Genomic DNA, 26,753 nt, shown 5'->3' with positions numbered 1-26,753 from the left:
GCTCACAGGACTTGTCAAGATATCTCTGTTCCAGGTTCAGCTTTCCTCAGAACCCTCCTGGACGTAGTGCCTCAGGGGCAGCTAGCACAGTGAGAGAAGGGCTGTGACACAGACTCGACCACTGGGGTCCTCCTCACGGAGCTCCGCCACTGCTGCAGAACCGCTGCCTTCCGTCTGAGTCAGCTTCACAGGAGGACAGGCGCCTGTGTGTCTGCTCACAGGCTCTAGCACAGTGCTCAGTGAGTGTTTCTAGCATGAATTAGCCCAGCGACCACCTGACTCTAGATGTTGGATGTTCCCACCCCCAGAAGACTCCTTCCTACCTGTGATGGTCAGTACTACCAGAAAGGGTGATCTTGCTTCTGCCTGCGACACCAAAGTGTCCGCCCATGTTTGAACTGTGTGGATGTGGATCACATTGTGAATGACCTAGAGGTATCAGTTGGTCATCTATGATACAGACACTGAGACAGAGGATCTCATGAGGTTTATTAGGGGAAATTTTAGGAAAAATAAGAGAGGGAAGAGGCAGCATGGAGCAGGGAAAACATTCAGGAGTGCACACTGGTCAGTTCTTCAATGTGTGTCATCGCCGCAGCATGCTTAGGGTGGCTCGGGCTCCTCTTTGGATTTCAAAATGCTTGTCCTGGAAGGCAAGAAGATTTAAGACTATTTCCATAAGACTTGATTTTCTTATCCACACTGTGTCCCCTCTCATCTATCTGGGCTACGAGCGAGTACCTCCATGTGTGGCTGTATCTGTGTCTCCAGCTCATGAAACATCACAGTCTGCACATCTCAGGCAGATCTGAGCTTCCTGTGAGCCCGTCCTCATCACTGCCTCACCTTGTCATGTCTGAATTTGAGTAACAGAGAGGAGACTCTGCCTCATCTTTGCAAACAGGGTTGCAAGTCATGTCTTGGCCTGAGCTATTACACCCTTAGATTTTTTATTTAAAAAAATTAATTAATTAATTAATTTGACAGGTAAAGTTACAGACAGTGTGACAGAGAGACAGAGAGAAAAGTCTTCCTTCCTTTGGTTCACTCCCAAAATGACCGCCGCAGCTGGAGCTACGCCGATCCAAAGCCAGGAGCCGGGTGCTTCCTCCTGGTTTCCCATACGGGTGCAGGGTACAAACACTTAGGCCATCCTCTACTGCTTTCCCAGGCCACAGCAGAGAGCTGGAGTGGAAGAGGAGCAACCGGGACTAGAACCTGGCACCCATATGGGATGCCAGTACCCTTAGATTTATTTACTGTACTTCAGTGAACATCTATTGATGATCTTATGAGAGGAGAGTTTTCATGTGACGTGGGAAGGGGAGTGCCCAGTATGTGCAGACATTTGCCAGGTACTTTTGCCATGGGCTTGTTTTTTCTTCCTGACAGTGTCCTCAGAAACCAACAAGATCCCCGTGTCACAGGTGACTGAGGGGGGCTCAGAGGAGGCCCCACAGAGCGTGGGTACCAGGGCCTGAGACAACAGAGCCACAGGGAGAGCCCCCATGGTGCCTGATGTGGAGCTGAGAGCAAGGCTAGAGGAGGCTGGGATGTGGTGAGAGGCGCCCAGCTGGGCAGCACACAGTCAGCCTCAGTTCCCCCTGGAGCCTCTCATCACGATGCAGAGGGAGCTGCCCACTGCCCCAGACCCAGCTGCACAGTCAGTCTTATGGGCCTCATCAAGCAAAGTCTCCTCACAGGACCAAGGTCCATTTCCTGGACCTCTAGGGCACGCGTCCTCACGGACCCATAACTTTGACACCCCCACAGGAATCCCTTGTCTTTCCTGCAGATTAGGGGTGAAGAGCTTTAGGGCAGCAAAAACCCTGATATTCTGACCTCCATAAGCCACCTCTTTCCTCATGTAAACACACACCTGCTGCCCAGTGCACAGCAGAGATGGTACTGCCAATTGTGTGTCCTCAGAAACTGGAGCCCAGTGCTCCAAGGGGAGTGCATGCCACACAGACAACAGCGGGGAGACTTGGGACGCTCCACACATCGGCGCTGGAAGGGGAGGTGAGCTCAATAACCCGAGACATTGGTGGGGAAACGGGGGTCAGAATCTAGAGGGGGGCCGGAAAGTGCAGCAAACTCACTACCGGAAAGAAGGAAAAAAAAAAGCTTCGGGGTTTCTCTTCCCCCTAACCTTGCAAAGGTTACAAGGCTGCAAGGCTAGAATTCCCAAGAGACAAAGAGCAGGCCTGCGCTCTGGATTTACATATCAATGGGGGAGAGCTAAGGAACTGAGTCACTACAATTCAGTAGCCTAGGCAACCCAGTGGGAGTCCAGAGGAGCCAAAGACTGGAAGCTAAATACCATCAATTCCGCACAGCCGTGCCCTGCGGTGTTACTTACCCCCTGAATAAATAAAATAAATAAATAAATAAAAAGAGAGAGATTTACCACGCATAACCTGAGGGTGTCACCTTTGCACACCCTTAACCTGGAAGAACCAGGCAGAGCTCTCAGGCCGCACCCATCTCAAGCCTCCAAGGCTCCTCCAACAGCAGGCAGTCCACTTAACACGGACACAGTATAAATAAATAAAAAAAAAAAAAAGAAAAAAAAAGAAAAAAAAAAAAACGCACAGTGACGCAAGAAGAATTAACTATGCCAAGTAACAAACACAGAAATAGAGGGAGCAAGATCAACGATGACACTATGATGCCTCCAAATAAGCAAAACACCCCAAGCCAAGAGTATGAAGATGATGAGATAGAAGAAATGCAAGATACGGATTTCAAAAAATTTATGATAAGAACATTTAGAAGTTTTCAAAAGCAAATCCTTGAACTACAGAAATCCTTAATGGACAAGATTGAAAATCTCTCTCGTGAAAACGAAATTTTAAGGAAGAGTCAAAATGAAACTCAGAAACTAGTAGAACAGGAAAGTGTTATAGTGAAGAGAAATCAAAATGAAATGAAGAGCTCAATAGATCAAATGACAAACACATTAGAAAGCCTTAAAAACAGAATGGGTGAAGCAGAAGAGAGAATATCGGACTTAGAAGATAGAGCACAGGAAAACATACAGTCAAACCAAAGAAAAGAAGAGGAAATTAGAAACCTAAAAAATATTGTTGGGAATCTACAGGATACTATCAAAAAAACCAACATTCGAGTTCTAGGAGTTCCTGAAGGCATGGAGAGAGAGAAAGGATTGGAAGGCCTTTTTAGTGAGATACTAGCAGAGAACTTTCCAGGTTTGGAGAAGGACAGAGATATCCTAGTACAGGAAGCTCATAGAACCCCCAATAAACATGACCAAAAGAGATCCTCACCACGACACGTGGTAATTAAACTTACCACAGTGAAACATAAAGAAAAGATCCTAAAATGTGCAAGAGAGAAACGTCAGATTACTCTCAGAGGATCTCCAATCAGACTCACAGCTGACTTCTCATCAGAAACCCTACAAGCTAGGAGGGAATGGCGAGACATAGCACAGGTGCTAAGAGAGAAAAATTGCCAGCCCAGAATATTATATCCTGCCAAGCTCTCATTTGTGAATGAAGGTGAAATAAAGACCTTTCATAGCAAACAGAAATTGAAAGACTTTGTGGCCACTCGTCCGGCCCTGCAAAAGATACTTAAAGATGTGCTACACTCAGAAAAACAGAAACACGGCCATCAATATGAAAGAAGGGAAGGGAAGAACACCTACCAGTAAAAGAGCATGGGAAGCTCAAAGCATATACTAGAAAATATTTCCGGGAAAATGGCAGGGCAAAGTCACTACGTATCAATAGTCACATTGAACATTAATGGTCTGAATTCTTCAGTTAAAAGACACCGTTTAGCTGACTGGCTCACAGAACACAACCCAACTATTTGTTGCCTACAAGAAACACATCTCTCTAACAAAGAGGCATGCAGACTGAAAGTGAAAGGTTGGAAAAAGATATTCCATGCCAACAGAAACCAAAAAAAAGCAGGTGTAGCCATATTAATATCAGACAAAATAAACTTTAATACAAAAACTGTTAAGAGAGACAAAGAGGGACACTATATAATGATTAAGGGTTCAATTCAACAGGAAGATGTAACTATTATAAATGTATATGCACCTAATTACAGGGCACCGGTTTATTTAAAAGATATGTTAAGGGACTTAAAGGGAGATTTAGATTCCAATACAATAGTACTGGGGGACTTCAATACTCCACTCTCAGAAATAGACAGATCATCCGGACAGAAGATCAACAAGGAAACAGCAGATTTAAATGACACTATAGCCCAAATGGATCTAACAGATATATACAGAACTTTCAACCCTACATCTACAGACTTCACATTCTTCTCAGCAGCGCATGGAACCTTCTCTAGGATTGACCACATACTAGGCCATAAAGCAAGTCTCAGCAAATTTAAAAGAATTAGAATCATACCATGCAGCTTCTCAGACCACAGCGGGATGAAGCTGGAAATTAGCAACTCAGGAAACCCCAGAAAGTATGCAAACACATGGAGACTGAACAACATGCTCCTGAATGAACACTGGGTCATTCAAGAAATCAAAAGAGAAATCAAAAACTTTCTGGAAGTAAATGAAGACAACAACACAACATATCAAAACTTATGGGATACAGCAAAAGCAGTATTGAGAGGCAAATTTATAGCAATAGGTGCCTATACCAAGAAATTGGAAAGGTACCAAATAAATGAGCTTTCAGCGCACCTCAAGGACCTAGAAAAACTGCAGCAAACCAAACCCAAATCTAGTAGGAGAAGAGAAATAATTAAAACCAGAGAAGAAATTAATAGGATTGAATCCAAAAAAACATTACAAAAAATCAGCCAAGCGAGAAGCTGGTTTTTTGAAAAAATAAACAAAATTGACACCCCATTGGCCCAACTAACTAAAAAAAGAAGAGAAAAGACCCAAATCAATAAAATCAGAGATGAAAAAGGAAACGTAACAACAGACACCACAGAAATAAAAAGAATCATCAGAAATTACTACAAGGACCTGTACGCCAGCAAACAGGAAAACCTATCAGAAATGGATAGATTCCTGGACACATGCAACCTACCTAAATTGAACCATGAAGACATCGAAAACCTAAATAGACCCATAACTGAAACAGAAATTGAAACAGTAATAAAGGCCCTCCCAACAAAGAAAAGCCCAGGACCAGATGGATTCACCGCTGAATTCTACCAGACATTTAAAGAAGAACTAATCCCATTTCTTCTCAAACTATTCAGAACAATCGAAAAAGAGGGAATCCTCCCAAATTCTTTCTATGAAGCCAGCATCACCTTAATCCCTAAGCCAGAGAAAGATGCAGCACTGAAAGAAAATTACAGACCAATATCCCTGATGAACATAGACGCAAAAATCCTCAATAAAATTCTGGCCAATAGAATACAACAACACATCAGGAAAATCATCCACCCAGACCAAGTGGGATTCATCCCTGGTATGCAGGGATGGTTCAACATTCGCAAATCAATCAATGTGATTCACCACATTAACAGACTGCAGAAGAAAAACCATATGATTATCTCAATTGATGCAGAGAAAGCATTTGATAAAATTCAACACCCTTTCATGATGAAAACTCTAAGCAAATTGGGTATAGAAGGAACATTCCTCAATATAATCAAAGCAATTTATAAAAAACCCACAGCCAGCATCCTATTGAATGGGGAAAAGTTGGAAGCATTTCCACTGAAATCTGGCACCAGGCAGGGATGCCCACTCTCACCACTGCTATTTAACATAGTTCTGGAAGTTTTAGCCAGAGCCATCAGACAAGAAAAAGAAATCAAAGGAATACAAATCAAGAAGGAAGAAGTCAAACTATCCCTCTTTGCAGACGATATGATTCTGTACTTAGAGGATCCAAAGAACTCTACTAAGAGACTATTGGAACTCATAGAGGAGTTTGGCAAAGTGGCAGGATATAAAATCAATGCACAAAAATCAACAGCCTTTGTATACACAAGCAATGCCATGACTGAGAAAGAGCTGCTAAGGTCAATCCCATTCACAATAGCTACAAAAACAATCAAATACCTTGGAATAAACTTAACCAAGGACGTTAAAGATCTCTACGATGAAAATTACAAAACCTTAAAGAAAGAAATAGAAGAGGATACCAAAAAATGGAAAAATCTTCCATGCTCATGGATTGGAAGAATCAACATCATCAAAATGTCCATTCTCCCAAAAGCAATTTATACATTCAATGCAATCCCAATCAAGATACCAAAGACATTCTTCGCAGATCTAGAAAAAATGATGCTGAAATTCATATGGAGGCACAAGAGACCTCGAATAGCTAAAGCAATCTTGTACAACAAAAACAAAGCCGGAGGCATCACAATACCAGACTTCAGGACATACTACAGGGCAGTTGTAATCAAAACAGCATGGTACTGGTACAGAAACAGATGGATAGACCAATGGAACAGAATTGAAACACCAGAAATCAACCCAAACATCTACAGCCAACTTATATTTGATCAAGGATCTAAAACTAATTCCTGGAGCAAGGACAGTCTATTCAATAAATGGTGCTGGGAAAACTGGATTTCCACGTGCAGAATCATGAAGCAAGACCCCTACCTTACACCTTACACAAAAATCCACTCAACGTGGATTAAAGACCTAAATCTTCGTCCTGACACCATTAAGTTATTAGAGAACATTGGAGAAACCCTTCAAGATATTGGCACAGGCAAAGAATTTCTGGAAAAGACCCGGGAGGCACAGACAGTCAAAGCCAAAATCAACTATTGGGATTGCATCAAATTGAGAAGTTTCTGTACTGCAAAAGAAACAGTCAGGAGAGTGAAGAGACAACCGACAGAATGGGAAAAAATATTTGCAAACTATGCAACAGATAAAGGGTTAATAACCAGAATCTACAAAGAGATCAAGAAACTCCACAAAAACAAAACCAACAACCCACTTAAGAGATGGGCCAAGGACTTCAATAGACATTTTTCAAAAGAGGAAATCCAAATGGCCAACAGGCACATGAAAAAATGTTCAAGGTCACTAGCAATCAGGGAAATGCAAATCAAAACCACAATGAGGTTTCACCTCACCCCGGTTAGAATGGCTCACATACAGAAATCTACCAACAACAGATGCTGGCGAGGATGTGGGGAAAAAGGGACACTAACCCACTGTTGGTGGGAATGCAAACTGGTCAAGCCACTATGGAAATCAGTCTGGAGATTCCTCAGAAACCTGAATATAACCCTACCATTCGACCCAGCCATCCCACTCCTTGGAATTTACCCAAAGGAGTTTAAATTGATAAACAAAAAAGCGGTCTGCACCCTAATGTTTATTGCAGCACAATTCACAATAGCCAAGACCTGGAACCAACCTAAATGCCCATCAACGGTAGACTGGATAAAGAAATTATGGGATATGTATTCTTTAGAGTACTATACCGCAGTAAGAAACAACGAAATCCAGTCATTTGCAACAAAATGGAGGAATCTGGAACACATCATGCTGAGTGAAGTAAGCCAGTCCCAAAGGGACAAATACCATATGTTCTCCCTGATCGGTGACAACTGACTCAACACCAAAAAGGAAACCTCCTGAAGTGAAATGGACACTATGAGAAATGGTGACTTGATCAGCATAGCTCTGACTGCTAATGGACAACTTAATACATTATCCCTCATAGTATTTTTTTTTGTCTGTTCTACTTAATATGACTGGTTTAATTCTGTAATTATCACACAGTTATTCTTAAGTGTTGAAAATTAACTGAAATGTGATCCCTGTTAAACATAAGAGTGGGAATAAGAGAGGGAAGAGATGTATAATTTGGGACATGCTCGGGCTGACTTGCCCCAATTGGTAGAGTTGGAAACATACCAGGGGATTCCAATTCAATCCCATCAAGGTGGCATGTGCCAATGCCATCTCACTACTCCAAGTGATCAATTTCAGTTCACAATTGATCATAATGAAAGGACTAAGAGTCAAAGGGAGCACATAAACAAGTCTAGTATCTGCTAACACCAACCGATAGAATAAATAAAGGGGAGAGTGATCCAACATGGGAAGTGAGATACTCAGCAGACTCATAGAATGGCGGATGTCCTAAATAGCACTCTGGCCTCAGAATCAGCCCTAAAGGCACTCGGATCTGGCTGAAAAGCCCATGAGAGTATTTCAGGCATGGAAAGCCAAGACACTCTGGCAAAAAGATCTCTGTGAGTGAGATCCCAGTGGAAAGAACAGGTCTTCAAAGAGGGAGGTGCCTTTCTCTGAAGGGAGGAGAGAACCTCCACTTTGACTATGACCGTGTCTAAACAAGATAAGAGTCGGAGAACTCAAGGGGCTTCCATAGCCTTGGAAACTCATAACTGGTGCATAGGGAGATTACTGATGCCATAAACAGGAGTGTCAATTGGTAAAGTCAACAACAGGAGTCACTGTGCACTTACTCCTCATGTAGGATCTCGGTCCTTAACGTGCTGTACACTGAGGCTTAATGCTATAACGAGTACTCAAACAGTATATTTCACTTTGTGTTTCTATGGGGGTGCAAACGACTGAAATCTTTACTTAATGTACACTAAACTGATCTTCTGTAAAAAAAAAAAAAAAAAAAAGAAAGAAAGAAAGAAATTTTCAATTCCCAACTTGACTCTCACTGGGATTAAACATGACAATAGGTCTGATCTGATTTCATCATCATTTAAAAAAAATCATCTATTATTTTTCACTTTATGTTTCTGTGTGGGAGCAAACTGTTGAAATACTTACTTAAGGTATACTAAGCTGATCTTCTGTATATTAAGATAATCGAAAATGAATCTTGATGTGAATGGAAGGGGAGAGGGAGTGGGAAAGGGGAGGGTTGTTGGTGGGAGGGACGGTATGGGGGGGGAAGCCATTGTAACCCATGAGTCGTACTTTGGAAATTTATATTCATTAAATAAGAGATAAAAAAAAAAAAAAAAAGAAACTGGAGCAAATTTCCAAGGTCCTCAGACAACCTCACCCTTAAGTTGTAACACCCTGCAGTACCATCTGGGACGTTTTCCTTTGTATATCAAAAAAGAGATAAGATGAGGACACTTTCCAGGTCACTTCATTGTGTGCAGATCATCATACCAAATGCTAGAGGTGGAGGCACTAACTGAGGCTACCGGTGCAGAGACTGATAGGATGGGAATAGCATGACGAGGGACCACTTGTGGGGTAGGGCATACAGAGAAATTTGGGAAAAGTAGCGGTCCTCTGCAGCCTCCCGCAGAAGTTAATATTTGAAATGTATTACTATGATGGACAATGGCACCAACACTCATCCCAGTAAAAGCTGATCCACAATAAAGTAGGTGACAGTCCCAGGCACCTTCGCCTCCACCAGATTTAGAGCAACACGTGACACACAACTTGACTCTCCCACTGGGTCCTGACGGCTTGGGGCATGAAGAGACGTCACAGGATAGACTGATGTCCCCACATGTCATTCTCTATGTCTGCAGATGTCAGAAGACATGGCCTGTCCTACAGGAGATGCAGAGCCAAACCAGATTAATAAACACACACATCCTAAACAAATGACCTCTATATCCAGACCTCCCCCGAGCCTACCTGCCTACCACATCCAAAGCCTGTTACTTGCACACTAAGAACAGATAATGAGAAGAGAGGAATGTCCACCCTTCACACATGATCACAGCCAGTCGTGGAATCGAGGGCCACCTGCCTCCTTGTCCCCTCTGCTTCTCTCCTAAGCTAAGGGTCTCAGTGTTGCCACCCCTGGACACCAGAATCTCTTGGGAGGGGATGTGGATTCCTGATGTTCTGCAGGGAAACTGGGAATGTGTTTTGACAGAAACTGTTACCTAGAAGTTAGGTACACAGAGGTATAATACTTATCATAAGTCACAGGCAATACTGAGTTTAAAGTCCAGTGAGAGTTTCAGACTAACTCTAAATAAGAACATTAAAACAAATGTGTTTTGATTTCAAACTGTAAACGGCCTGTGGTGTCTGAACAGAGGACTCATCCACTGTGATAACTACACAGGCCACAAGAGAACCTGTTCATGGGAACATAATTCAGGACTTTCTTGGAAATTGGCCCTGAAGATAATTACTGGCTGTCACACTTCACTATCACCCTGCAAGTGTGCATTTCTGTACAAATATTTGATCCCTGCTACTGCAGGATATTTTACAGAGGGCATCACTGGAGGATTTCTGCATAGCATATTTTCCACAAGAAATAAGACTGCGATTTGCTTTTACCAAGAGAGTTCAAAATTGCACAAAGCACACAAAATAAACTCTTCCTCTAGGACACCCACATCCCGTATCACAGGGCCACTTTGAGTTCCAGTGCCTCCATTTCTGATACAGCTTTCAGCAAAAGCACCTGGGAAGGCAGGAAATGATCACCCAAATACTTAGGTTCCTGAAACCCATGCGGGAGACCTGGATAGAATTCCTGGCTCCTGGCTTCTGCCTGGCCCAGCCTCAACTGTTATGGGCATTAAGGGTGAAGCAACAGACCCAGAAGAAGCTCCTGGCTTCTGCCTGGCGCAGCCCAGCCTTTTGCAGCATCTGGGGAGTGAACCAGAGGATGGATGATCTCTCTCTCTCTCTCTCTCTCTCTCTCTCTCTCTCTCCCCTTCTCTCCTCTCTCTCCTATCTCTTCTCTCTCTCCTCTCTGTCTCTGTGTATGTGTTTTTCCCTCTCTGTCACTCTGCCTTTCAAATAAATCTTTTTTTAAGATTTATTTTATTTGAAATGCAGAGTCAGAGAGAGAGAGAGAGAGAGATAGAGATAGAGATATCATCCACCCTCTGACTCACTCCCCAGATGCTGCAAAAGGCTGGGCTGGGCCAGGTGGAAGCCAGGAGCTTCTTCTGGGTCTCCCATGTGGGTGCAGGGGCCCAAGCACTCGGGCAATACTCTGCTGCTTTCTCAGGTACATCAGCATGGAGCTGGGTTGGAAATGGAGAAGCCTAGACTAGACCCAGTGCCCATATGGGATGTTGGCATTGCAGGCAGTAGCCCAACCAACTACACCATAATGCCAGCCCCTCTGATAAATCTTTAAAAAAAAAGTCACCAGTGGGAGTAGAGGAGAATCCACATCCAGTGCAGGGCCTTTCCCTGGGGTCCAGCCCAAAGAACCACCTTGCTAGGGCACCTGAGGAAAAGTGTCCTACCACCTTCTGGGACAATGCTTTCTCTTTAGTTAGTGCACTGGACTGTTTTCAGAATACAGAACAGTCACTTCTGGAATAAGGGGAGGATGTGGATTCTGCAGTGGAAATGAAGCTGCCCCCCAACCAGCTGCTCCTACCTCTCCCTGGAGTGCTCCCCCAGGTCATTCGTCCCGGTGCTGGCATCCGCCTCCAGGATCCCTCTGCCAGCCTCTGCATTTCCATTATTTCCCATCTTGAACACAGAAAACAAGTGGACTTCAGTACCAGCTTCTCTACCAGACACTCGACAGCCTAATCTTAAGCCTTGAGAGACACCCGTGAAGATGCCAACCCCATTCAGCACCTGTGCTGCAAGTAGACCAGCTCCTTCCTCCTTTCCATCACCTCCTGCTCAAAAGCACAGGCCCTGAGCTGTGGGAGGAAAACGCATGCCTGGTTAGCTGTGGAAGACTGGGCACAAAAGAAGGCAGCAAAGAAAAAGTCTTTAAAAAGCCTTACCCTGTTTTCCCGATCCTTCTGGGTGTAAAAGGCTATCTGAAAAAGTCCACACATCAGCAGCTAAGTCCAGGGGATCTAAGTAGCACTGTAGTTATCGGCATAAGGGGCTGAGGATTCTGCAATGATTGGCAGAATGCAGATTACCTGGTTTCTGAACATGGACCTTTGTCGCTCCTGCCGTGCCTGCAGTTCTTGAATTTTTCTCCTGTGATTGAGATTTACTGTCATCAGATGAGCATTTTTTGATGATGATTTTACTCAATGTACCCAAGTGGTCATTATCTTCACACATGTGCACAAAACATGGACACAGATCAAACATCTTGTATGTACCATGATAATAAAGGCACAGTGGAATACAAACTACTGCTTTACCAGTTTTTTATCCAGTATATAAAGTCTGCAGGATTCTGAGTTAGCATAATCTCCTTACCCTGCTTTATTCTAATTGAGTATCTTTTTTTTCTGTTTCCTTTTTTTTAACTTCTATTTAGGAAATATAAATTTACAAAGTACAGTTTATGGATTACAATGCTTCCCCTCCCCATAACTTCCCTCCCACCCGCAACCCTCCCATCTCCCACTCCCTCTCCCATTCCATTCACATCAAGATTCCTTTTCCATTATCTTATGTACAGAAGATCAATTTAGTATATATTAAGTAAAGATTTAATCAGTTCGCACCCACACAGAACATAAAGTGTAAACTACTGTTTGAGTACTAGTTATAGCACTAATTTACATTGAACAACACATTAAGGACAGAAATCCTACATGAGGAGTAAGTGCACAGTGACTCCTGTTGTGGACAAATTGACACTCTTGTTTAAGGTGTCAGTATTCTCCCTAGGCTCTAGTCATGAGTTGCCGAGGCTATGGAAGCCTTTTGAGTTCGCCAACTTCGATATTACTTCTACAAGGTCATAGTCAAAGTGGAAGTTCTCTCCTCCCTTCAGAGAAAGGTACCTCTTTCTTTGATGGCCCGTTCTTTCCACTGGGATCTCACTCACAGAGATCTTTCATTTAGGTGTGTGTGGTTTTTGTTGTTGTTGTTGTTTTTGTTTGGTTGGTTTTTTGCCACAGTGTCTTGGCTTTCCATGCCTAAAATACTCTCATGGGATCTTCAGCCAGATCTGAATGCCTTAAGGGCTAATTCTGAAGCCAGAGTGCTGTTTAGGACATCTGCCATTCTATGAGTCTGCTGTGTATCCCACTTCCCATGTTGGATCATTCTCTCCCTTTTTTATAACTATCAGTTAGTATTGGCAAACACTAGTCTTGTTTATGGGATCCCTTTGACTTTTAGTCCTATCATTATGATCTATTGTGACCTGAAATTGATCACTTGGACTAGTGAGATGGCATTGGTACATGCCACCTTGATGGGATTGTATTGGAATCCCCTGGCACATTTCTAACTCCACCATTTGGGGCGAGTCAGCTTGAGCATGTCCCAAATTGTACATCTCCTCCCTCTCTTATTCCCACTATTATATTTAACAGAGGTCACTTTTCAGTTAAATTTAAACACCTAAGAATAATTGTGTGTTAATTACAGAGTTCAACCAATAGTATTAAGTAGAAGAAAAAATACTAAAAGGGATAAACTATTACATTGTACATCAACAGTTAGGGCAAGGGCTGATCAAGTCACTGTTTCTCATAGTGTCCATTTAACTTTGACAGGTTTCTTTTTTGGTGCTCGGTTAGTTGTCACTGATCAGGGAGAACATATGATATTTGTCCCTTTGGGACTTGCTTAATTCACTCAGCATGATGTTTTCCAGATTCCTCCATTTTGTTGCAAATGACCAGATTTCATTGTTTTTGACTGCTGTATAGTATTCTACAGAGTACATGTCCCATAATTTCTTTATCCAGAATACTGTTGATGGGCATTTGGGTTGATTCCAGGTCTTAGATATTGTGAATTGAGCTGCAATAAACATTAATGTGCAGACCACTTTTTTGTTTGCCAATTTAATTTCCTTTGGGTAAATTCCAAGGAGTGGGATGGCTGGGTTGTATGGTAGGGTTATGTTCAGGTTTCTGAGGAATCTCCAGACTGACTTCCATAGTGGCTTAACCAGTTTGCATTCCCACCAACAGTGGCTTAGTGTCCCTTTTTCCCCACATCCTCGCCAGCATCTGTTGTTGGTAGATTTCTGTATGTGAGCCATTCTAACCAGGGTGAGGTGAACCCTCATTGTGGTTTTGATTTGCATTTCCCTGATTGCTAGTGATCCTGAACATTTTTTCATGTGTCTGTTGGCCATTTGGATTTCCTCTTTTGAAAAATGTCTGTTGAGGTCCTTGGCCCATCTCTTAAGTGGGTTGTTTTCTTTGATGTTGTGGAGTTTCTTGGTCTCTTTGTAGATTCTGGTTATTAATCCTTTATCTGTTGCATAGTTTGCAAATATTTTTTCCCATTCTGTTGGTTGCCTCTTCACTTTCCTGACTGTTTCTTTTACAGTAAAGAAACTTCTCAATTTGATGCGATCCCAAATGTTAATTTTGGCTTTGACTGCCTGTGCTTCCAGGGTCTTTTCCAAGAAGTCTTTGCTAGTACCTATATCTTGCAGGGTTTCTCAAATGTTCTCTAATAATTTGATGGTGTCAGGTTGTAGATTTAGGTCTTTATTCCATGTTGAGTGGATTTTTGTGTAAGGTGAAAGGTAGGGGTCTTGCTTCATGCTTCTGCATGTGGAAATCCAATTTTCCCAGCACCATTTATTGAATAGACTGTCCTTGCTACAGGGATTGGTTTTGGATCCTTGATCAAATATAAGTTGGATATAGCTGTTTGGGTTGATTTCTGGTGTTTCTATTCTGTTCCATTGGTCTATCCATCTGTTTCTGTACCAGTACCATGCTGTTTTGATTACCACTGCCCTGTAGTATGTCCTGAAATCTGGTATTGTGATGCCTCCGGCTTTGTTTTTGTCGTACAAGATTGCTTTAGCTCTTCAAGGTCTCCTGTGTCTCCATATGAATTTCAGCACCATTTTTTCCAGAGCTGAGAAGAATATCTTTGGTATTTTGATTGGTATTGCATTGAATCTATAAATTGCTTTTGGGAGAATGGACATTTTGATGATATTGATTCTTCCAATCCAAAAGCATGGAAGATTTTTCCATTTCTTGGTATCCTCTTCTATTTCTTTCTTTAAGGTTTTGTAATTTTCATCGTAGAGATCTTTAACGTCCTTGGTTAAGTTTATTCCAAGGTTTTTGATTATTTTTGTGGCTATTGTGAATGGGATTGATCTTAGCAGTTCTTTCTCAGCCGTGGCATTGCCTGTGTATACAAAGGCTGTTGATTTTTGTGCATTGATTTTATATCCTGCTACTTTGCCAAACTCTTCTATGAGTTCCAATAGTCTCTTAGTAGAGTTATTTGGATCCCCTAAATAAAGAATCATATCATCTGCAAAGAGGGATTCTACTTGAGTATCTTTTCTCACAAAGCTCTGTTCTCCTTTTACTGATAGGCTTCCATATTCCCCAGAGTGGCAACAACTGGGTTTACAAAATGCTACTGTCACTTCTATGGCTGTGATCTCTCCTACACCAAACTGCTCTCCTAAGGATAATCATAACTGCCACCACCCCACAAACATTCACACGAGTCCTGCCTCCCACACTGTTGGCCCAGCGTTAGGGATCAGCAAATGTTCAGTAACAACATTTTCTGGTCATTAGTAAAATTTAATTTGCTGTGTTTTCCCTGCTGTGAGCTTTTTTTTTTTCTCTGTGTATGTCCTCAGACTGTTTGTTCATATTTCTGTGTTAATCATATCTAAACACTAAATAGAGTTAAAAACAAAATCCAACAAGGGTTTCCAGAGTAGTTGGTGTTCAAGCTCAGAACTCACTTGTATTTTTGTAACTCCTCTTCAGCCAGTTTCAGGTTTTCCTCTTTCTCTAACAGCTGCCTCTCGCTCTCCATCTGCTCCTGTTGCTGCCTTGCCAGCTCCCTAAGGCGGGAAAGAAATGCACCTCACCCAGAAGCCCATGTGAAACTCTGCCTTTCTGACCACCCAGCAGTCTGATGGGTTTGAATGCAAAATTCCCTCCCAGCCTTCTGTAATAATGTGCACACCCACAAACGCATTCTGAGAACAGAATTAAAGCTGCCCATTGAGGACCAGAGGAAAATCAGACTCTGGGCCACTGGCAACTCCTCTGCAATTTCACGCTCCTCCTCGTAGCTCTGTATTCCTATTTGTTAGTAAATAAGCCATAATTTCATACATTACATATGTTTGTATACATAGCACCTATGGAATGCACTGGTCAGCCATGACCTTGAGACAGTAAATGCTCATTTTCTTTCCAGTTGGAAAACCAGACCAATTCATCCCAATTCATCCCACTGTTTGTAAGACAGGGGATCCATACTTGTCTGTCTCCTCCCATGCGAGACTGATTCTCCGTCTCAGGCGGGTACCCTGACATAGACAATCAGACCTGCAGAGAGCCTTCCAGGGTCACTAGTGACTTGTGGATATGTCTAAATGCAGGAGTGGAGCCCCTGCCAGCTACTGCTTCAAGCTTAGTAGAGGGGAGAAAGCAAATCATAGTGCTACCAACATGGACTGAATTTGAAAATGTTGTGAACTGCCACCCAGTCAGGGTCTTAGCTCCTGGAAACCTGGAGCCAATAGCCGGGAAACCCTCAGCCTCAGTGTCATCTGCTCTCACAAGGTGGAGTTCACTGATGGTGTAGGCAGCAAATCCTGGGGTCTGGAAAGTTACACTTGCTGTGCTGCCCTTGAACTGCTTTGTCCATGGTTTTGAGTCAAAAGATTATCAATTTGATACCTGTTTTAATAGGGATTACCCACAACATTTAAAGAGCCATAGGAAGGAAATAGGCACAAAGCAACACGGAAGGTTTCTATATGTATTTTTCTGGCCATCCATGCAAGGCTTCAGCAAATGCTTTGTGGAGAGGCCCAAATGCAGTGAGGTATTGAAGACACAGTGGAGCAAGGCACTGTCCCACCCTAAGAGAGCTCACATTACAGTGCAAACAAGATACCACTGAAGACATACAACCCCTGCCTCAGCCTTGAGACGGACTAAGACAAAACCTGGATCATAAGGAAAAGCTCTGCTTTGACAGTTACAGCCGCCTACATTGGTGGACACACTTGCTCACACAACAGTAGTTGTATCTAAGAACATGTGAGCATCTTACCTTGTTAGGGTCATCTTTCTTTGTGCATAGTTTTCATAAAGACTATTCAAAGTCATCTTCAGTAGTTTGTAGTCAGCCTCCTTTTCTGCCAATGCAGAGCTCAATGTATGGCAGCTATCTTCCAGGTTCTTTTTATCTTCTGCAAAAGATAAAACAGTGTTCTTTGTGTATGTGCACTTGGACCTAAGAACGTGGCTGGGCAAGGACCCTGGGGCAGTAAGCCATTCTTCACCTTCCCAGTGAAAACTGATCTTTGCTCTATTGGGCCTTTTTTTCCCAACAATGTACCTTCCAGTTCACATATGCTGGACCTCAGGGCTTCCCACTTGGCTTCCTTGGCTTCATCATGATACTCTGTAGACTTTAAGACAAATATACGAAGAGACATTCAAGAAATAATGACTGCACAACTTTGTGAACATTTAACACTACTCAGTTTTTCCCTTAGAAATAGGTAGCTTCTGTCTGGTCCTCGCCATTTGGAGAGTGAACCAGTAGATGAAAAATCTATCTTTCTCTTTCTCTCTGTAACTCTGCCTTTCAAAGAAATAATGAATAAAGCTTTTTTTTAAAAAAATTTATTTATTTTACTTGAAAGTCACAGTTATACACACAGAGAGAAGGAGAGGCAAAGAGAGAGAGAAAGAGAAAGAATAAGAGAAAGAGAGAGAGAGAGAGAGAGAGACTTTCCATCTGCTGGTTCACTCCCCAGATGGTCGGAACAGCTGGAGCTGTGCTGATCCGAAGCCAGGAGCCAGGAGCTTCTTCCAGGTCTCCCACGCAGGTACAAGGGCTCAAGGCCTTGGGCCAACCTCCACTGCTTTCCCAGGCCATAGCAGAGAACTGAATAGGAAGCAGAGTGTCTGGTCTCAAACTGGCACCCATATGGGATGCTGGCACTGCAGGCAGTGGCTTTACACATTACGCCACAATGCCAGCCCCCCAAAATAAAGCTTTTTAAACAAAATAGTTAAGATCCTACATGGGGAGTAGGTGGACAGTGACTCCCTTTGTTGATTTAACAATTGACACTTTTATTTATGACGTCAGTAATTACCTGAGGCTCTTGTCATGAGCTGCCAAGGCTATGGAAGCCTCTTGAGTTCACCAACTCCGATCTTATTCAGACAAGGCCATAGTCAAAGTGGAAGTTCTCTCCTCCCTTCAGAGAAAGGTACCTCCTCCTTTGATGGCCCCTTCTTTCCACTGGGATCTCACTCACAGAGATCTTTCAATTAGGTCATTTTTTTTTTTTGTCACAGTGTCTTGGCTTTCCATGCCTGAGTAATTTTCATGGGCTTTTTAGCCAGATCTGAATGCTTTAAGGGCTGATTCTGAGGCCAGAGTGCTATTTAGGGCATTTGCCACTCTATGAGCCTGCTGTGTATCCTGCTTCCCATGTAGGATCATTGTCTCCTTTCTAATTCTATCAATTATTATTTGCAGACACTGGTCTGATTTATGTAATCCCTTTGACACTTAATCCTATCTTTTTGATCAATTATGAACTTAAACTGATCACTTTAACAAGTAAGATGGCATTGTTACATGCCATCTTGATGGCATGAGCTGAGTATTTTCTTTGTCTACTTTCTCATCTTCAAACTTCAGTTTTACTTTCCTGACCCTGACATCATTAGTGGTAATTTGAACCTAATATAGGGAATTCTCACTAATGACAATTCCCAAAGCAAAATTCCATGTAGAGATCATACAATTTTAATCTTTTTGTTTTATTTGAAAGGTAGAGTTACAGACAGTGAGAGGGAGAGACAGAGAGAAAGGTTTTCCATCTGCTGGTTCACTCCCCAAATGGCCACAATGGCCAGAGTGGGCCAATCTGAAGCCAGGAGCCATGAGGGCCATCTTCTACTGCTTTCTCAGGCCTTAGTAGAAAGCTGAATTAGAAGAAAAGCATCCAGGTCTAGAACTGGAGCCCATGTGGGATGCCCGCACCACAGGCAGAGGGTTAACCTGTTGTGCCACAGCGCTGCCCCCAATTTTAATCTTTTAAGAAATGAAATATTTGTTCTGCATCAAAGCTAAGATATACAATGGAAATCCTGTGGCGAGTATAGGTAGTTTCTCTCTGACAATCCTGAGATGTTTATTGGCAAAAATAACATTGGTATAACATCTTTCAGTTTCTCTGAAGTTTTCTTTTTCTACTATCTGCACTGTAATTTCCATAGAAACTCTGAGTGATAAACTGAAGAGATGAAAGTCAACCAGGGGGCTGGTGCTGTGGCATAATGGCTTGGGCCTCTGCCTGCTGCACCATCATCCCATATGGGTGACGGTTTAATCCCCAGTTGCTCCATTTCCTATCCAGCTCCCTGCTAATGACCTGGGAAAGCAGTGGAAAATGGCCCCAGTACTTGGGCCCCTGCATCCACTTGGGAGACCCAGAGGAAGCTCCTGTCTTCAGCCTGGCCCAGCCCTGGCCTTTGCGGCCATTTGGGGAGTAAACCAGCAGACGGAAGACCTCTCTCTCTGTCTCTCCCTCTCTCTATCTGTAACTCTGCCTCTCAAATAAATAAATAAATTTAAGAAGTCATTGTAGGATTTACACAGCCACATTGAACATTGCACAGAAGTTTCAGCCCCTAGACTCTCACACTTGTACTATCATGAACAGCAAGGAAAAATCTGCATCTCAATTCACCCAGTAAACTAAAAAGGCTAAGAAGCCAAAAAATGGCAAAATGTAACAGCCAAATTCTTACCAAGTCATGATTCTGGGCATTCAGATCTGTTCCAGGTGGAAGCTTGGCATATATACTTTGAATAAGGTCATTCACTAGATTGTTCGTGTCTTCAGCTTTTCTGTCATTATCCTTCAACAAAACATCAAAAAAGAACTCATTATCAGTTGTTATGGGAAAATATATCCAGGAAGAGCAAACAGAAAATCATAGGTATTCCTTTTACTTCCCACCCAGATCAGGAAACAGTGATTTCCATACCCTTGTCATCCAATCCTAAGGGTGGGCAAATGGAAAAGCAGTGAGTTCACCAAGTATTTAACATTCAGTTTTTCTGTTTGAAGGAAAAATATTTGTGAGTTGTCATTTTATCATTGATAACATATAGTTGCCTTGGTAATACAATACTATTAGTAATACATGTAATAAAATGTGTATTTACAAGGGTAATTTCCTTTTTTTAATTTTATTTTATTTAATGAACATAAATTTCCAAAGTACAGCTTATGGATTACAATAGCTTCCCCCCCCCCCCATAACTTCCCTTCCACCCACAACACTCCCCTCTCCCACTCCCTCTCCCCTTCCATTCACATCAGGATTAATTTTCAATTATCTTTATATACAGAAGATCAATTTAGCATATATTAAGTAAAGATTTCAACAGTTTGCACCCACACAGAAGCACAAAGTGTAAAATACTATTTGAGTACTAGTTATAGTATTAATTAAACACCTAAGAGTAATTGTGTATTAATTACAGAGTTCAACCAATAGTTTTAAGTAGAACATAAAAAATACTAAAAGGGTAAAGTATTAAGTTCTTTTTTATTCTTTCTTTTTTTGTTTGTTATATAGTTATTTTTTATTTAATAGATGTGAATTTACAAAGTGCAACTTTTGTATTGTTGTGGCCCCCCCCCAACCTCCCTCCCTCCCGTGGCCCTCCCCTCTCCCACTCCCTCTCCTATCCCGCCCTTCATCGAGTTTCATTTTCAATTACCTTCATATATTGAAGATCAACTTAGTATATACTAAGCAAGGATTTCAACAGGCTGCACTCACACAACCGCACAAGGTATAGGGTATTGTTCGACTAGTAGTGTTGTTTTATAAGTTTCATAGTAGAACACATTAAGGACAGAGATCCTACGTGGGGAGCATGTACCCAGTGACTCCCGTTGTTGATTTAACAATTGGCACTCTTATTTATGACATCAGCAATCACCCGAGACTCTTGCTATGAGCTGTCTAGGCTATGGAAGCTCCTTGAGTTCACCGACTCTGAACTTGTTTAGTCAAGGCCGTATCACAGTGGAGGTTCCTTCCTCCCTTCAGAGAAAGGCGCCTCTCTCCTTGATGGCCTGTTCTTCTGCTGGGGTCTTGTTCACCAGGATCTTTCATTTGGATTGTTTTTTGCCACCGTGTCATGGCTTTCCATGCCTGTGAGACTCTCATGGACCTTTTAGCCAGATCCGAATGTCCCAAGGGTTGATTCTGAGGCAGGAGTGCTGCCATTCTATGAGTCTGCTGTGTGTCCTGTTTCCCCCGCAGGATCATCTCCCTTTTAATTCTATCCTTCATTATTTGCTTACACTGGTCTTATTTGTGAAATCTCATCAACACATACCCTACCGTTTTGATCGGTTGTGTATTTATACTTATCACTTTACCAAGTGTGTTGGCATTGGTAGCTGCCTCCTTGGTAAGATTGAGTTGAAATCCTCTGGCACATTTCTAGTTCCACCATTGGAGGTAAGTCCGAGTGAGCATGTGCCAACCTATATATCTCCTCCCTCTCTTATTCCCACTCCTATGTTTAACAGAGATCACTTTTCTGTTGATTTTAAACGCCTAAGAATGATTGTGCATTGATTACATTAACTGTGCTCATATTGATGATCTAGAAGTCAGAAAACTGCTGGACCCTTGACTTCTGGTCTGGCTTGTAAGGAGCTTGTAGACTATCATTCTTGTGTACATAATAAGGAAAAAGATGAAGTAACTAAAAATCAAAAAACCCTTTAGATCTATCAGAGAACTGATGTCACAGTGCAAAGTGCTGCCTTCAGGATGAGAAAGACAGACAGATACAATGAATCACCACATACCAGAGCGCACATACCAAGTCACAATTCTCAGGGGGGATCAGTACACCACGGAAAACCAATGCTGTAACTGATGAGATCCAGGAGGCTCGTTGTGGAGAAGGGTGACACTGCACAATGCCGGGGGATTCCCGTCACGTGGAGGCTGTCATTCTTGGTGTGAGTTTTCTTTCTAGGAGTCCCAGCAGATTCTAACAGTGAATACTGGAGAATAGATCCTCTCACGTTTTTCACAAAGGTATGTGAAAAACAGTCATTTCAAAGTAAGCCCAGGGTCTTCTCTACTATTTAAAAGACCCGCCTTCACGAGAATCTATTTCCCCTGAGCCTAACTGGGAATGTGCCAGAGATTAAATGACCTGTGTGATGAGAAATACCCAAATCTACCTCTGTCGACTGTCTCACCTAAAGGAAAGAACAGAACTACACTGAGAGGCACAGGTGAAAGTTACATTCCAAGTAATAATAGAAAATTTTCCCTATGACCACAAAATTAATGTAGAAATCAATAATAGAAAGATATTAAAAGGCAAAAGTTATTTGAAGATTAAACAATGTAGTTCCAAAGAGCACACGAATCAGGGCTGGTGTCATGGTTAAGTCGTACTCAGGACACCTGCCTCCTGTTATCGGAGTGCCAGTTTGAATCCCAGCTCCTCCACTTCTGACCCAGCTCCCTGCAAATGTGCCTGGGAAGCAGCAAATGATGGCATGAGGACTTGAATTCCTGCCACTCATGCGGGAGACCTGGATGGAGTTCCCAGCACTTGGCTGTGACCTGGCTCCATCCCAGCTGTTGTAGTCATTTATCTCTCTCTTTCAGATAAATGAATACATAAATACTTAAGAGAAAGAGCACATGACTCAAAGAAGCAATTGAGAGAAATATAAAAATATTTCAATCTGAATGAGAAATGAAATGGACTTGTTGAGACTGATAGGATGCAGGGGAAGTCGTGCTGCAAGGGGAGCTCATTGTGCTGAATGTAAATAAAGGGTGCAGTGACTAAAGTTCCTCCTGATTTAGGATTAAAAGTTACCTGTATGTTGCTGTAGTATACTCACCGCAAGGCCAGTCCTCCTGGAGAAAATGGAAAATGCAGAAATTACCAAGGAGACAATAATGATAGATTTCCAGGGAATTTCAAAACACTGAAGTCCAAGATGAAAATGGCTAGGTGGAACATGGACCAGCTGCAATGATAACACTAGAAACAGTGAGACACCTCAGAAATATTTATAGTATTTCACCCACAAAGAATCATCTTTTAGAAAACCCAGGCCAGCCTGCCAGAGGTAGGCTGCAGCTGACTGCAGGGGAATTCACTGCTTCAGGAAATATCAGAGTTTGCCAATCTCACATTTCCTGGACGGCTGCAAGTGTTTTTAGATGTTGTGAATGTGGATGTCTCTAAGTGGAGGGTTCTAGTTCACCACGGGCCCTCCCTCTCCTATGTCTGTTGCTGCACAAGAATCTCTTCAAGGTGCTTTTCTCTTGGATTATATGATTTTCATACTCAAAGATCAGCATCAACCAAAAAACCAAAAACTTTATTCAAACAAAAATCAAGTATCAGTGCTTAAATAAAACCACGATGGCGATAATGAAAATGAGGCTGAAGTGTGGTTTTTTTTCTAATATTCTTGAATTAATTCCATTAGACTCTTATGAGAAGGAAGACAGACTTCCACTGAGTAGGTCCTGACTGATTCTAATCAGTGCTGTCCACAGATTGTTCTGGATTTACCTGTTTGTTTTTAAAAACTTAGCACATAATTAATTCTAAACATTTCCTTCAAGCTGGTGAATCAGAGATAATAATGTAAGTATTATGCTGAGTCAGAAGTGAGTGAAAGAAAATTACTGATTTAAGGGACAATGCAAGTGATTTTAGACACATTGTGTGAACAAAATAAGGCAGACACAAAAGAGTAAATATGGCATGTATGCATCTGTTTATATAAAATTCTAGAACAAGCAAAATTAATGATGAGGATAGGGACTGACTGGGAAGAAAGTGAGAACGCTTGCTGGGGAGACAGTCATTTTGTAGATTTTGATAGGGTTTGGGCTATACTTGTATATTTTTCAAAGTTAGTGACTTACACTTTTTATGTTTTCCTCTATGTATCTTTTTTTAAAGAAAAATCTGTCAAGAAATATTGAATTTTAGTTCATGACAATCATGCTGTACTATTTAGAAGGAAATACAGTGATGCCTGCAATTCATTATAAAATGTGCCAAAAATAAGATGGACAGGTGGACAGTTATGTGTAAACTCATGTTTGGTAAAATATTAATCAATCAATGCTATCTGTTTCAGTGTTTTCCTGATAAAATGATCATGGTAATTAGCAAAACCAAAATGTCTCATGTCAGCGACTTTTCTTTTGAACAAAAGTGCCAAAAAATATTACAATTCTATATGTTTATAGAATCATAGGTACAATCCCAGCTGGAGATTTTTCCCAGCCAATTCATTGTGGAGCTGCAAAATGCAGGGATATACTGGGCAATCTCACAGAAGAACTGCTTTTGTTTTAAGAGCAAGGATCAATGGGAAAAACAAGTCCCACACCCTCCCCAAAGTAAAGGACAAACAAATTGTTGTCAATCCAAACAAAGGATTTCTAATAGCAATGGAAAAAATAAACTACTAATATATAAAACAATATGGATCAGTCTCTGCTCTTGCTGATTTAGCTAATCTAGAATAACAATAACAATAAGCCCATCAAGTCTGCTTTCCTTCTATACAATGGAATAGACTGAGATCAACAGTAAGGGCTCAACAGGCTAATCCTCCGACTTGCAGCGCCGGCACACCGGGTTCTAGTCCCGGTCGGGGCGCCGGATTCTGTCCCGGTTGCCCCTCTTCCAGGCCAGCTCTCTGCTGTGGCCAGGGAGTGCAGTGGAGGATGGCCCAAGTGCCTGGGCCCTGCACCCCATGGGAGACCAGGAGAAGCACCTGGCTCCTGCCTTCGGATCAGCGCGATGCTCCGGCCGCGGCGGCCATTGGAGGGTGAACCAATGGCAAAAAGGAAGACCTTTCTCTCTGTCCCTTTCTCTCTCACTGTCCACTCTGCCTGGAAAAAAAAAATACAAAAAACAAAAAAACAGTACAGGGAAGACAGGGATGGAGGGAGATCAGGTGGACAAGCGAGGAGCAGAAGAAAATGTTTGTGATGAATGAGTTTACCATCCTGAATGAGGAGACAGTTTCATTACTTATGCAGATGTTAAAAGTGGGGAAAAATCTGTTTCTACAAAGAGATATGGCTTACTTTAAATAACTTTACTGAACATAATCTGTAGAACAAAATATGATGCATAGCTTACAATCTTAGTTTTCTGACAAAAACACAGAAAATCTTTTTAATGGTTGATAGAATTTTACTTATGAATTTATAAGCCAAGTTATAATTGATTGATAAATGAATAAGCTTACTTTGGATGGAAAGTCAGTATCTTCTTTTGAATAGTCTTGAAGTAACTGGTTAAATGGTTTTGGAAAAAATCCAACAACATAGCCAATCTGTATGGAAGAATGAGAAAAATGTACAAAGTGTGCTTAAGATATCAGTGAGAATAACATGAAGGAGAGATAGGCGGCAGCTGTGCACTCGTAACTGAGTTATTATTCCAACGAAATTTACAGATTGTTGCTTAGCCCAGGTTTCTAAAAACATTGACCTTTTTTCATCATTCACTGTTTTTTTTTTTTTCAAACTAATTTTATAGTAGTCAAGACCAACTGCTATAATAATTACCACAAAAATAATTTAGGCCGGTGCCGCGGCTCACTAGGCTAATCCTCTGCCTTGCGGCGCCGGGCACACTGGGTTCTAGTCCCGGTCGGGGCGCTGGATTCTGTCCCGGTTGCCCCTCTTCCAGGCCAGCTCTCTGCTGTGGCCAGGGAGAGCAGTGGAGGATGGCCCAAGTGCTTGGGCCCTGCACCCCATGGGAGACCAGGAGAAGCACCTGGCTCCTGCCATCGGATCGGCGCGGTGCGCCGGCCGCAGCGCGCCGGCCACAGCGGCCATTGGAGGGTGAACCAACGGTAAAGGAAGACCTTTCTCTCTGTCTCTCTCTCTCTCACTGTCCACTCTGCCTGTCTAAAATTTTTTTAATTATTATTATTATTATTATTATTATTATTTTTGACAGGCAGAGTGGACAGTGTGGGAGACCCAGAAGAAGCTCCTGGCTCCTGGTTTCAGATCAGTGCAGCTCCAGCCATTGCGGCCAGTTGGGGAGTGAACCAGCAAATGGAAGACCTCTCTTTCTCTCTCTGCCTCTCCTTCTCTATGTAACTCTGATTTTCAAATGAATAAATAAATCTTTAAAAAAAACACTATTGAGATACAATTCCATACCATACAGTTCCCACCACTAGTGCATGTAATTCCACGGTTTCTCTCTAGTCTTTCCACTAATCCTTCCCTTTTATGCTATGAGATTATTTTCAGAATCCCATCCTGTTAGTCTTTTCTGTGTCAGGACCCAGCAGAAGCTGATGTCACAGATGTGGCCAGAGCCTGATCAGCCTGGTTATGACAGCTGTGCTGAAGTTCTTGGTCTCCAAGGAGGGCCAAGTTGCTCTCCAAGAGACCCTGAAAAGGCTGTTATATAAAGCTCAGTGTGTCACAGCCCAATAGAAGGGAAGAAACCGTGGCACATCTAATGTTTACTCACATTCCAGTTGGAGGGACTGAGAAACCCCAGCAGGAACATCCAGAAGATCCGCCTGCACACCTCCATGTCCTGGTGCTCTCGGGTGCCCCAAGTCACCAGATAGGAAGAGGGGAAGGGGGGGGATGGGAAGGGGGTGGGGGAGGTCGGGATGGGGATGGGGAATGGGAAGCGATGTGGCAGGAAGCGGGATGGTGGGCACCTGGGCGAAGCAGGAGAAGGGAGTCAGGAAAGTATTAGGGTCAAAGCACGTGTAGAGGCTGGGAACAGGGTTCAGAGACACATCAGTGGGAGGCTGCACACAGCAGGACAGACAGCAGGTGTGAGACACTCGGGAGTGAGCAGAGGGGCACAGAGGAGGCCCCGTTTT

General features: G+C 42.5%; 1 protein-coding gene across 2 annotated transcripts; it reads right to left on the bottom strand.

The window, feature by feature from the left end:
• Positions 1-478: 478 nt before the first annotated feature.
• LOC138847040 (transport and Golgi organization protein 1 homolog) lies at positions 479-26,753 on the bottom strand. 2 transcript variants are annotated; one of them, XM_089321540.1, is made up of 12 exons: positions 26,387-26,753; positions 25,140-25,226; positions 22,755-22,883; positions 19,603-19,713; positions 17,165-17,237; positions 16,877-17,015; positions 15,549-15,650; positions 11,818-11,878; positions 11,674-11,709; positions 11,519-11,586; positions 11,313-11,407; positions 479-646 (listed from the first exon to the last, which is right to left on the bottom strand). In XM_089321540.1, the coding sequence occupies exons 1-12, from the start codon at positions 26,450-26,452 to the stop codon at positions 633-635; spliced, it is 981 nt and encodes a 326-aa protein (XP_089177666.1). In that variant the 5' UTR covers positions 26,453-26,753; the 3' UTR covers positions 479-632. The 2 variants fall into 2 exon arrangements, with proteins under 2 accessions (XP_089177666.1, XP_089177667.1); XM_089321541.1 differs by having other exon boundaries at positions 22,755-22,770.

This window comes from Oryctolagus cuniculus, chromosome 19, assembly GCF_051225735.1.
Source record: "Oryctolagus cuniculus isolate XC-2025 breed Fujian yellow rabbit chromosome 19, ASM5122573v1, whole genome shotgun sequence".
NCBI classification, from domain to species: Eukaryota; Metazoa; Chordata; class Mammalia; order Lagomorpha; family Leporidae; genus Oryctolagus; species Oryctolagus cuniculus.
This window is presented reverse-complemented; position numbering and strand designations above follow the sequence as displayed.

What these genes read in the sequence shown, in the direction of transcription:
- LOC138847040 (XM_089321540.1), bottom strand. Translation starts at nt 26,452, where the DNA reads ATGGAGGTGTGCAGGCGGATCTTCTGGATGTTCCTGCTGGGGTTTCTC. An exon ending in CAGCATATGTGAACTGGAAG is followed by an intron (nt 17,016 to 17,164) that starts GTACATTGTTGG and finishes TATCTTTTGCAG; the next exon opens with AAGATAAAAAGAACCTGGAA. An exon ending in AGAAGGATCGGGAAAACAGG is followed by an intron (nt 11,587 to 11,673) that starts GTAAGGCTTTTT and finishes TTCCTCCCACAG; the next exon opens with CTCAGGGCCTGTGCTTTTGA.